The following is a 13,794-nucleotide window of genomic DNA, read 5'->3' as shown; positions in this document are numbered from 1 at the left end:
GTTTGGCACTCAAATGTACAATTCCGCTTAAATTCTAACTTCTTATCTAAAGTAATAAAGGTTCTTTGCCGGATCAATAGAAAAAAATATGAATTTCAAAATTAAACAAAAAATATGTTAGAAATTAAGAAAAAAATCGTCTGCAGTTATATCCGCTTTGCCTCACGGACTCATGTCCGCCCAAAATCATTTCAATCAAAAAATCATTTCATTCAGTTAATGGATCGATTCCGTATTGCGGCACGAGTCGTGTCGCGTTGTCAATCGTCTCTGCTACAAAATTTAAAATTTGTATTTCGTAAAGCGATAGAAAATAATTGCCGATAACTTGTTATGTAGCGGAGCGTTTTTTGTTTTGATTTGAATAAATGAGAAACAAATATCAGAAAAAGTTGTAATTTCTAAAATGATAAGCTCAGTGGAACTATTTCTTGTGATGGTCCACCTCCTGTAGTTGTAATGTTCTTCTTATTTTGAGACATTTAATTCTTTAGTTTGGATTTAAAATGAGTCCACACTCTGTGCCATTCATCTGGTGTACGGGTTGGTGGACCACAACTATTTAATTGCTCCGCAACATCCTTCGACACCTAATGAAAAGTGGCTTTACTTTCGCCAAAAAGTCTGACTCCACGAGCTACGTTTGGGTGGGCTTCCATATTTTCAACCAGCATTTCAAATTGCTGTTTTGTAGTAATTTTTACCATTATAATAACTGAAACACCAAAAAACGTATATAATATTAAATAAATTCACTTAAAATAAATGAAAATATTACTTACGTTTCAATTTCTCGTTTTTATTCATTTTTAAAAATGCACGGCGCACAGTGGTTCAGAATCGTTTTTTCCTGGTCGAAATTCTTTAACTTTTGAACGGATAGAGATATTTTCAAAGTAAATAACACAACAATCAGCTTTCAGCTAGTTGCAGAGAAATTCAAGGTCAAAGTTAAAATTTTGAGTTTTTTTTTACTATTTTTCATCAAAATATGACTGCTTTTGTGTTTTTTACAAACACCAATAATTAAACTATAATAATACCAAAAAAAAACTAAAAAAAAATGTTTCAACATTTTTTTCAATTTTTTTTTAAGTTTCCAACAAATTTAATTTTTTTCAAAAATTAAAAACAAAAATACTCTTGGGTTTTGATAAAACTTATATAACTCGTATAAAAACTCATATACTCAAGAAAAAAAAAACGGACGGATGGGCTAAAAGAGGAGACTCTCCGGTATCTTTCTGTAAAAACAGAACATTATTCCACAAAAGTTCTAGTCCACTAAATTTGGAATTTCATAAAATTTAGTACCGGAGGAAAAGTAAAATAGCTGATGTTGTGTAAACGCTACGGTAATTTGTTAAAACTATTTTTAAAGGCTACAATCCTACCACTTACAAATAAACAATGAACACAATATCTGTAATAGATTCCGAAAAATAGCTACTTCTTTCTCCAGATATTTGCAAAAATTCCGTATTTCCCAAAAATGGGGAAAATATTTTGACCTTAATTTCAATATGTTTACTATCGAATCCCATATAGAAATTAAATATCTTTGACAAAACAAAATTTTGATTTTTGGCCAGGAAAATCCATTTCTAGTCACCGTGCGGCGCCAGCTAATTTGTTATCGCCGGAAAATGAGACAAAAATTTGACGGCGTCAGGAGAAAATTGCCATACGTAATGTAAAAATAGCATCTGGCAGCACGACACGACTCGTGTCGCAATACGGAATCGACCCATAAATTATATTGGTAACTCATTAATATTGAAGTGTCCGAATTATCGAATTGTACGGATTACCGATCAGCAATGAAAAACATTGTTTTTATGAATTAACCACTTGTGTTAGGTGCATAATAATATATTTTTAATTGTAATTGCTAAAATCGAACACTTAAAAGAAATGTAGAAGTAAAAAATTATGTGTGTGATCTGCGTGTATCGAAAAGAAAAAAATCACGATAATCCGGACAATCTTAGATTATCGAGACTATACTGTATTTATTCTCTTTTAAAAGTACATGAGCAGATTAAATATGAAAATAAAACTCTTTTATTGATTATTGTTTTTAATTTCCAAACGAAAAGATTTGCTTCTTTACGAAAATATACATAAACCTCAAACATTTAAATGTTCAGTATATAAATTGGCTTCCCCCTTCTTTCTCACTCAAACTACACAAAGTGCTAAATACTTTTTGAAATATTATATAAAAATAAACTTTTGCAGGATTTTTTCGTAAAATTTCTGAGATGGATATTGAAGTCATAATGGCGTCAGTCACTTATGACAGCATTTGTTTGTTCCTAATGCACCCACTCAACTAATGATGAGGCATACAAAAAAGTGCGTCACACATTCTTACAGGTTTAAGGCTTGATCCGTATGGAAAGTGGACATTGTAAAAAAAAATATTGGAATATTATTGATAACGATGACTTGATTCAGCAAATGCTACAATGAAGGAAAATGCCAACAACGGATACGAGTTGTTTTTAAAAGTGCATAACAAATGTATTTACTACATTCATAAACCAAGGTATATCAATTAATATTGTCTTTTCATTAAGGGTACATCTGGTTGTGTTAACTCCAAAAGTATTTGTTTAATTGTAGCTATCGAAGTTAAGTGATAATCAAAATTTTAATATTTTTTCGAATTACATATGTAGAAAATACAACGGTTGCATTACGTTGATATCGAAATATATTTGGATTCAAATTCTATAATTTCTCTTATGCAATAAAATACGTTTTGTATCAATTCGTATTTTATTTTTATTAAGTTAAGTTAATATCAATAAATAAAGAGTAAAATAAAAAATAAATTTTCTGTTTAAAAGATGCTAACTTTTTTGGTACTTGGTAGCAATTTTTGTTTGAATATCAAAACATTCTTATTAAAAAATGCATATGGGAATTTTATACAAACTACATAAAATTATTTTTAAAACAAAGTAAAAATGTATCTCGAATAAATTTTTCTTTTGAAAAAAACTGCCAAATGTTCGAAGATGATAGCGAACACAAGAAAAAAAAAACAGTGATAGCCGTTTTTGAAATTTGTTGCGAACATTCGAAAAATATCAGCAACTAGTACGGTGGGATGTTTAAAGTCGTTTTGTGTTCATTTTGATTCTTTTTTTCAATTCTGACAGAGATGACTACTATTGACCAGTATTAATTTTCCAAAGTAATTGTGTATGTTGTTGTTTCTGGTATATTTTGTTTCTAGTATATTTTCAACGACAATTTGTTAGATAGAGAGAATAGAGAAATCCCTAATATGATAATAAACTGCCCGTGTTTACTGGGTTTGAAAGAAGTATTGTAGAAGGTATGATATTAAATACAATATTTCCCGAAATTATGTAAAGTTTTCTATATTCTAATAAGTTCTAATACAATATTGCTGAAAAATGCAAAGCAAAATTCTAAAGCCCCCATCACATTTAGCCCGATTTAGAGATTGCCATAGAACCCAAACGCCATCTAAAGAGACAGAGAAGTTGCTTGCATTTTTAGTGTTGCACAGTATTATTTGCTATCAGAATCGAGAGCAGGCTTTTAAGGCTGTCCAAAATTTTGTGTGGGAGGTACACGTTGCTGTGGACCGATATAGTTCGCATTCGGTTACTCCCTTCCAGAGTTAGCGGCGCACCCTTTTAGCGAAAAATGTTGAACTATAGCCCATATTTAAATTTGATCTAAGTTTTGACAAAATATTACGACTGCCATCATGTGGAAATTAATAGCAAATCAAATTAATTTCCACACTTTTTGTTCATAAAATTCAATTGGAAGAAATATCTTTTTATTTTGTAAATTGACACAATTTGTTTTGACGTACGAACAATTTGTGTTTCTGCCACCGGAAGACGAGGTTAGGTAAAAGACTAAAAGTAAAACCAAAATAATGTTACAAATGGCAATGGCAGTACGAAACGAACAATTTTTTCCCTTCCAAAAATTTGCTGATTTAGATAACTTTTTCTTATACACGTTCGTTCACAAACTATTGTAAAATATATTTAATAGCAAATCAAATTAATTTCCACACTTATTGTGCATAAAATTCAATTGGAAGACATATTTTTTTATTTTGTAAATTGGAATATTATTGACAGGCGGACTTACATGGCTAAATCTGAAATGGATTTCGTCCAAACATACTTGGGGTTTGGTTGGTTGGTTATACTTTATAGCCTCAATTAGTATGTAAGAGATACCGTTTTGAAAAACCACACCACTCGTTCAGAGATTGCTATATCGTTGTTGCATGTTGTTGTTGTTGTTGTTATTGAGGCCATGAGTTGAGTTCGTTAGAGGCGGATCCTGCTCTAGCTAACTCGTCTGCTTTTTCGTTCCCAGCAAGTCCCTTGTGGCCCGGGATCCAAGTGAGAACTACTCTTGACAGACGCCCTAGTTTGGCAAGTTCTTCTTTACAATCTTTCACTAGCTTTGATGTGACAGCGCTGGATTTTAGTGCAAGGAGCGCCGCTTGACTGTCGACGAAGATTCCTATTGAGTTTACTGTGTGATGCTGTAAAAGTTCAGTACAGGCCTCCTTTATTACCAGTATCTCCGCTTGAAAGACACTACAGTACTCGGATAGCTTTGAAGATGTGTATATGTTTGCTTCTTCTGAAAACACACCGGATCGGACTCCACATTTCATCTTGGAGCCATCCGTGTATACCTTAGTGTCATATGCTATCAATGGTGATCCATTACTCCATTCTCTTCTGCTTGGAAATTTGATTACAAAAGGCTGATCAAAATGCATTATAGGTACGCAATAATCAGCACGACTGCCAGACAGGCGGACTTACATGGCTAAATCGACTCAAAATTGTCTGAAAGAGATTTCGTCCAAACATACTTGGGGTTTAAAACCATTATCATTTCGATGAGGCACATGTTGGTCTTTAGCCTAAATGCTGAGGATATACAATTTTACAATTTTCTTCGCATAATGCATTTGTTAATTATGCTCCATTTGTATTTAAAAAAAGAAGCACAAAATCGATTATCTTTCAGAAATTATTAAAATTCTTATTTTTGCTCTCCTGAAAATTTGCAAATTTGGTTTATATATGTACTAACAATAATAACAAAATTCTAGGTCTTACATTTGTACCATTGTTAAATAACAAATTTTCGCTAACACTTCCAAAACACTTACGTTACGTTGCTGGCCTATTTTGCAATTTTTATCAACAATAAAAAATAACGAATTGTATTTTTTTTTAATATTATTCGTTTCTTTTATTCTTGTTAAAATAACAAGATATATTCAGCCAAGTCATGGTATTGCCATCACCTGCACAATTTCAGTGGCGTTAAAACAACCAGTGGCAATAAATGGGTTAAAAAACAATTTTTTTGGCATCTACTTCACGAACTTTGCTTCAACGATATCGATCGAATCCCATCATGCCGTTTTTTCTCGATCGAATGACATAATTAGGCAAAAGTTAATTCACTTGTTATTTAGTACATATACGATTATTTTATAAAAATAAGGCGTGTAGAAATAATTTGTTGGTTCATTGTTATAACTGTTTGCAAATATCAAAAATACCACCATGTAGATGTGTAGAGCATGGAAAAATATTTAAGAAATACGTTATCAATTTAAAAAAGTTCCCCTTTCGATTGAATTCAAGTTTTCAATTGTTGTTATTTCTTTTATTTCTCTGTTACGCCAGAAAATCGTTCTTAAATAAGCCATTTTTTTTGTTGAAATTGAATATAATCTTTGGTTGAAATTGAATATAATACCATTTTTTTTTTTTGTTGTTGAAATTGAATATAATCTTTGGTTGAAATTGAATATAATACAGAATTCGAGCCAAATCGGAATATATTCACCCTTATTACGGTTGGCGTTGTCGTAGGCGTTCAAGTGTCGTAGACGTAGTCGTAGGCGTTGTCGTAGTCAATAATTTTTGGTATTACTGCTATGCCTAAATACGACCGTATTCCCAGGGCGTGTGTGGTGAAAAAAGTAGAGCACATGTATTCTTATGAGGAATACCGAAATACGTCGAGCGTATACTTTTTGTAAGTTGAACATTTTCAACTTTGACAGAACGTACGATATGTTATTGTATGTATGTATGTGTGTGTTTTGTATTTTGAAAACAAAAGCCCAACAAAACATGAAGTACAATTTATTGCAAGGAAAAATGTTTGTTTTAATAAAATTTCAGTCGCGGTTTTTGTGTTTTAAATGGGATTTCGGATTAAACGTATTTGGGTAATACGGACGCTCAGAGAGCGTTGTTGTAGTAGGTAGGTGAATATTTTTTGTACGTCACGACTTAAATTAGGTATAGCTGTTATGTAAAATTTTCGACTACGCCTGTTTTGTAATAGATTGCAAAAATACAGGGTGTTGAAGATTATTAACATTTTCGACTATTACGCGCCACCCTGTTATAAAAAAGAAAACAAAAAATAGAGTCAGTTAAAATAATAAAACAATTATTTATTAATAAACCATAAAAATCTTAAGGGTGGGTTATTTTATATCTGACGATGAGGATGAATATACTCCGAACGATTTAAACGTAAGACGAAAACAGTTACGACAAGAATCAAACATATTTTCCATGACTGATACTCAGTTGTTGTTGCTGAAATCCATTTCTGTGAGGGGTATTTGTGACTAGTGTGCAGGGATCCTGGTTCACTTGGACCTGTTGCTCATTTCCATGAGTGATACCTATGCTTACAGGGGTTATTGTGCGGGGATCCTGATTCACTACGACCTGCGGCTCTTTTGCATGAGACCTGCTTACGCTTTGGGGAGTAACTGTGCAGGGATCGTGATTTTCTAAATCTTCATGGATTATACATGCTTCAAACAGTTCTTCCTCAGTGGTTGTTTCTCGAAGCGTTGAAGGCTGCTGGATTCCAATTGACTGATTGCCCGCGTTTACAATTGTATCCAATTGTAACAAGCTTAATGCTGCTTCTTCCGTGTCTATTAGTATGTACTGCTTGAAGGATCCTCCACATGTAGCACGACATTCCGCCTTATTGTGAACTAACTTCTTCCTTAACTTGAATTTGTAGTCAGCCCAGACTTTCATCCAACCCTCACCTGTTCGTACTGGCGGTCCTAAAATGTTGAGTTTCGTACTAATTTTATTCCACTCTTCTTTCACGATAATTTTTAATCCATTGCTGTAACCTCCGGCCAAATTTTAATTGTTGTTCAAAATCTGGACCATTGTGTCAAACTGCTTTTTTGTGGTGACTTTTGTTCTAAAACATGTGCAATATTATACAATTTATACGAATATATAATCTTTTTGTTATATAGACACATACCTTTTGTTTAAATCCGTTTTATTTGTTTGTTTTTATTAACGTTTTAAGAAATTTGTCTGTTGTCGTCAACAAAATCTCTAACGACTAATTTCACAGCGTTTCTCGTAATAAAACGCCTCTCGTGGTAGCAAAATTGTAAAAGAATGGCATACAGAGTTGTAATATCTCGTATACGACATACATAATACCAATTAGTCGTTGCGAAAATGTCGTGTACGACATACATAATACCAATTAGACGTTACGACACGTCAATTTGCAATTTTGGATACGACTACGCCAACCGTAATAAGGCTGATTAATAGTTTATTTTAAACTAGGAGACCCGGCGAACTTCGTCTCGCAGTTTGTTAGGTACAGAACTTGATGGCTTTGATTCAAACCTATAACACTATTATTGCTATCACCTTGTTCAGTGGCAAATATTTCTTTGTTTTGAACTGTTTAGGATGATCTTTGAAGCAGATGTACATTAGATCAGCGTCAGGCACCATACTTTTCTTTTGCATACTTTACGGGGTGTCATTGTGTGAGTGCATGCTTTTTCAATGGGTTGAATTGTGTGTGTGGTGAGAGCAACGTTAAATGAGCGCACACGGGCGCCTAATCGCCTGACGCTGCATTAGATAATTGTACTTTCGACAATTGTCAGTTTGACGAAGATAGAAGGTACTGAGAGGCAAAGTGTTTTGTGTTTTCTTCGACTCTCTCTCTAAATCGGGACAAAGATATATTTTTTTAAGCAAATAACACATTTTGCGATTTAAATAAAAATATTCGGTAGCATAGTTGAAGCAAAATAATATCATAACGCCGTATTCGTTTCATAATCGATGGTTTTCTACAATTCTTGTTTTCACCACTGAACACGATATTTCATTCAAGTAATTGAATTCGTAGGAAGGAATGCGATCGTAGGAATTTAAATTTAATGCTGAATATAGTGCTTATTTAAATTTGCGTTTTAATCAATTAACCTATTTTGAGCAGAAAGATCCGATCGTTATCAAGTAACCACCTTCGTCAGCTTTTTTCCTGACTTCTCTGTTTAACGTGATCTCCCGAATTCTGCTTGCATTGGAATTAGATGCAATGGCTCTGGTAACACGGACAAATGCGGAAATTGAATTTTGACTGAGACTGTACTATTCAGTACTTGGTACATTGATCCTTGTTAGCAGGGCTATTCTATTAGTTGCCGTTCTCTGTGTGTTTAGGATGCTTGAAGTCTTGTCACACTGACACGTGATTGTTGTCGATTACTTGGTCACCCTATATTTAATTTCGACGTAAATAACATAGTCAAATTAATATCACAAACTTTTTAACGTTTAATAAGTATTTACCTATTTATGTTGCCCGATAAAGAATAGTTGTCAGATAATTAGACCAAAAAAATCTACAGTACCTCCGATTTCTTGTTTTCTTTCTTTCCAATTTTGAATATCATCCTTTTTCGATGTACATACATACAGTGTATCAACAGTACCAATGTACATATGTATGTATTTGGTCATTTGTAATTGCCTTCCAGCTCTGCGGGAACTAAACTGATTGAATTCATACACCTTTTCAGTGCGGTACAATATATATCTGGTACAGCGTAAATTTTATCGGCATAAATCGGAAGTTGGTCTTTCGAAGATGTTTTTACTTACAGTTTAAAAGTATACATATATCCCACAACCTCAGTTCCAATGAAATTACCTCGAAGCTCTTGATTTTTCACATAACCCACCAATTTTGTGGATTTGTACTTTTTTCCTCAAAACTGTGGAAACCACTTTCGGCGTTATCATCTTCATCTTTTCAATCGGCATCTGACCGAAACCACCACTAACCTTTACAAACTCTAAACTAAGCCCTCTCCTTTTAACCATTTTTCGCTGTTAATTTCCTAAAAAAACGCTTGAAAATAAATGAAAATCGATTTGATTGCGAATAAAAAATTCGATAAAACTTTCAAAAATTGACAAAACAGAGTCGTACAATGGACCCTCGCAGTTGGTGCATATACAATTTTCGCCAAAAACTGTCCAAATAAGCGTCAAGGTATAATCAAAACGCGAATCTCGATAGAAATTTGTGGAAAAATTTACTTTCATGAAAAAATATTTTTGCAAAATTTTCGCGAATTTTTAAGGTTTTATCCTTTTCTGCCATGAGACCATTCCGAATTGGTGCGAATTGTCAAAATCTGTTCAGCCGTTCTTGAGTTATAAGCGTAGTAACTAACATCATCCTTTTTTATATATATAGATTAATAAATCATATGTGAACAACGTACAAAGAAAATAGTATCCAATGACCTTTAGAAAACGTTTTGCTTATAACCCTATTGTAGATGTTATATTTTCAATTATAATATTTACACAGAAACACTGCAACCGATTGCTTGTAGACATAATATAAAAAAATAAAATAGTTCTATTTTAATATTATGAACATGTAACATTTTGTTTAATTGTATGCTAGGCAGTATAGTTTTCTTACCCTGCGTTTACAATTGCCAGTATTTGCAAGACAATTGTTTGTGTTTGTGTGTAAACGCCTAGTAATGCCTTAAAATGTTTATGTCATATGGCATGACAAGTATCCGGTGGCCATAATTTTTTTATTTTTTCTTATTAGGGCCAAATACATAGAAGAAAATAATATGACATGCCATTCATTAACATGGGAAACCATTATTTAGCAATTAACAACGCTTTTCACTGCCAATTTCTTCAAAATTTCTACAAGCTTAATCAGTTTCTACGGGCAATAAATAGTATTTACGAATGGTGGTAACATATGTATGTAGGTATATAATAATTTGATTTAAAATATTTTACATCGCATTAACAAATAGTATTGGAAATTTATGTGATATGTGTGAAAACACATGGAACTCGAAAATGTCTCATAATCACCATGGTATATTTCGAAACAGTTTTTGACTTTTAGTTTTCATTGATATTTGTTTAAAAACGTTGTACTTCAGTATAGATTTTTCTTCATTACGATTTTGTGTCATCAGTTTCTGTTACCTTTCCGTAATTCAAATTTCCCTCCAATAAAACATTGTCACGCAGTTTCAATGAGTTTTACGCATGGATCTATGATTTCGAAAACTATATACATATAAGTATTTGTATTTTACCTAAATATATACATTTTTATTTAATTGTTGTACACATTTTTTATTTTTTATCAAATATAAAATTTTTATTTTTTATTAATATTTAAATTATTATTTGTGTTTCCCTTATATCATCTTAACCATTTCCCGATCCTCCTCATATCCCTTTTCCCACTTTGTACTATTCTATTGCCAATTACTAATCCAGCCACTAAAATATAGGACTCGAGCGATTATGAAGATAAATCGGACCAGCAGATTATCGCTAACAACATCGTTGATAAATAATAAACGCAAATTATCGAGAGTAATAGCACGCTCATCTGATTCGGAGGTTACAGGGGTGCCAATAACCAATGACAGCACTGAAGCTCTTCAAAACGATGAACATGTGTCTGTATCAAGATAAAATTACAAATCCACAATTCAAGTAAGTACTTTTATAATATGTTACATATATTCAATTTTCATACAGAATTTGTTTTTTTAGATTTCTAGGTGTTCATAATGCTAAGACTGACTAACAAGGAGAAAGTCGTTGTATATAATTGTTGTGTCATACAAAGGCTGTAACACTAACATTTCATATGTTCCACGCCGATTGTAAAATATTTAATGAACAATAATGAAGGCGGCGTATATGTACATATATCTGTATCATCATCTATGTGCATACGAATATACATATTCAAATTTGTTATAAATTATTCCGTCTGTTTTTTACACTTGTAGTAGCAAATTCATAAATATATATATATATAAAAACTGTTATAGAAAAAGCAAAATTGAAAAACAAAAAATATAAATGTATGATTAAAGGACAAAAAAAATTAGTTTCCATGAAGCCAAGCTTTGTACTATTATAATACGTGAACTATTATAATTTACCAGTAACTATGACTATTACTGGATCAAATTAAGTGTTTTTGAACAAAGCTCAAACATTTAGCAAAAAAAAAAAAAAAAAATTTGCGTGGATGTTATGACCGCGTACACGAATAAACATAGGCAAAAACACGTTGAAGCTATAGAGGTTTATTACATTGCTATTCGATTGCTGGTTAAACCATTCAAATGACGGACATCTGTCCAAAGTAAAAGTAGAAAAATACAAAATGAAGATAACACTTCTAATGTGTCACTTTTCAAAATTTCCACTGCATCCAACTTTTATGGATGCTGACATTTTGAAGCCGGATTTTAGGAGTTTTTTGTATTTTTGATTTAACTTGGACGCGCACTCGGGTATATCACAAAACCAATCGTAGGATTAAAGTACTCGCGATTACACATAATTTGATATGTAGCCCACACAGCATCACAGTAATCTACTGCCAAAGGCCAAAATTTTGTGCGATATTTTTTCTTAAAAAAAAAAACAAAAATATTTTGGGTATAGTATCCTTTTGAGTGTGCTGGTACCCCGCGAGATTTTAGTTTTTCGGCGGCCCGGATCATATAAATCATAGATCGTGAAAATCCATCCACTAGATCGGCGAAAACGGCTACTGCAAAAATTGAAAAATTTGCGAAAAATGTTTTTGAAAATATCGCGGATTAATTCGAATTTTCTGTGGATCGTTTCCTTTTCAGTTAGGAAACCGACACATCACTCGCGTTTTTGCGGGAACAGAGGTTTTAAAAGTTAAGCGGAGGCGATACAGTCATTGCGTTGTCTCAATTTGAACTTCTATGTCTCAAAAACGGTAAAACCTACGAAAATATCATAGAGGTCAATCTTGTGGAGCATTTTCACAGCTACAACATTTTCTTTGTGTAAACCTAAAGAACCCCTAAAAATGTGAACTTAAATCGCAATTTATTTGAAAATCCCTCCGGCGATTTTTTGTTTCTTGATACTTCTCATTTATGAGCATTGTAGTTTCAGAATCTGCAAAAACTTCCCAGGTATAAGCACCTTCCATTTAAAATTAGTTAAGGCGCACCGTGACTGGTGTAAGAATTTTTTAATTATTGAGCAAACATACTTTTTCTGTATAAAATAATAGGAACTTTTTAAGTTTGTAGCGAATTTAAAAATTGTATGTTGATGTCCATTCGGAATAATTTGAGGTAGGGGTTTAACGAATATATCGCTAGTTTTACTTATTCATAATTACTAGACCTCGTATATTGCATATTTTTAAAAAATTCAAAAAGATAAATTCTGATATTTATTCTCGATTATTACATATGTATTTTTGCGTACATATTCACATTTATTATATTGACATATTTTTTACGCCTAATCCGTATTATGAAAAAAATAAAATTAAAATTATTTTGGCAACAAAAATTAATAGAATTGATAACAGATTGATTTGTATGCCTTTAAATCAAAAGAAAAGCCAACCCTACATTTTTACAATCAAAACAATAATTTGGTATCTATATATCGTCACCTGAAATGCCCAAAGACGTAACCCTCAACGTAACCCTTTGAGGGTTACGTCTTTGGGCATTTCAGGTGACGATATATAAAATTGAAATTTGTTTGTTTGTTTGTTTGTGCCTTATAGACTCGAAAACCGCTGAACAGATCTTACTGAAATGTTTAGGGTACATTGCTACATGGCCTGGAATGAAAATAGGCTATATCATTTTTTGAAATTTCGCGTTGATCTGGAGATATAGCATCAAAACCGGAGGTACCTCCAAAAAATTTAGATTTTGTATGCAAATATCTTTAGAACTGTTACAGATACAATCTCCAAATTTTGTATGCGTGACGGAGTTTAATGTAGAAATAAATTTACCAAATTATATTTAAATCGGTTCAGATTTGGATATAGCTCCCACATACATATATTTTCGGCCGATTTTCTTATTTTATGCACCAAACATGCTATTTATGTCCAATTTCGATGAAATTTGGAATATATGACGGAACTTGATCTGGAAATAAACGTGCCAATTTATATCAAAATCGGTTCAGATTTGGATATAGCTCCCATACACATATATTTTCGGCCGACTTCCTTATTTTATGCACCAAACACGCTATATATGTCCAATTACGCTGAAATTTTGAATTCCTCACGGAATTTGTTCTAGAAATAAATGTGCCAGATTATATTGAGATTGATTCAGATTTGGATATAGCTCCCATACACATATATTTTCGGCCGATTTCCTTATTTTATGCACCAAACACGCTGTATATGTTCAATTTCGCTGAAATTTGGAGGGTCTGACGGAATTTGTTCCAGAAATAAATGTGCTAACTTATATAGAGATCGGTTCAGATTTGAATATAGCTCCCATATATATTTTCGGCCGATTTTCTGTAGTTTATGCACCAAGCACGTTATATATGTCCA

The 13,794-nt window shown here is 32.5% G+C and overlaps 1 protein-coding gene across 17 annotated transcripts in view; it reads left to right on the top strand.

Moving 5' to 3' along the window:
- The window catches only part of TTLL4A (Tubulin tyrosine ligase-like 4A), an 89,761-nt gene extending 78,319 nt beyond the window's left edge, over window positions 1–11,442 (top strand). For 5 of the 17 annotated variants that reach the window (XM_073968787.1, XM_073968790.1, XM_073968798.1 and 2 more), the window contains 2 exons: window positions 10,683–10,904; window positions 10,965–11,304. In XM_073968787.1, the coding sequence (XP_073824888.1) occupies window positions 10,683–10,883 (201 nt within the window). In that variant the 3' untranslated portion in view covers window positions 10,884–10,904; window positions 10,965–11,304. Of the gene's footprint in view, window positions 1–2,241; window positions 2,855–10,682; window positions 10,905–10,964 lie in introns of those variants that run through there. The other 12 variants (XM_073968793.1, XM_073968796.1, XM_073968794.1 and 9 more) reach the window with 4 other exon arrangements.
- The last annotated feature ends 2,352 nt before the right edge of the window (window positions 11,443–13,794 follow it).

This window comes from Musca autumnalis, unplaced genomic scaffold (genome assembly GCF_047663935.1).
Source record: "Musca autumnalis isolate F117 unplaced genomic scaffold, ASM4766393v1 scaffold_2, whole genome shotgun sequence".
NCBI lineage: Eukaryota > Metazoa > Arthropoda > Insecta > Diptera > Muscidae > Musca > Musca autumnalis.
Note: the sequence above shows the minus strand (reverse complement) of the source record. Positions and strands in the feature narration are given on the sequence as shown.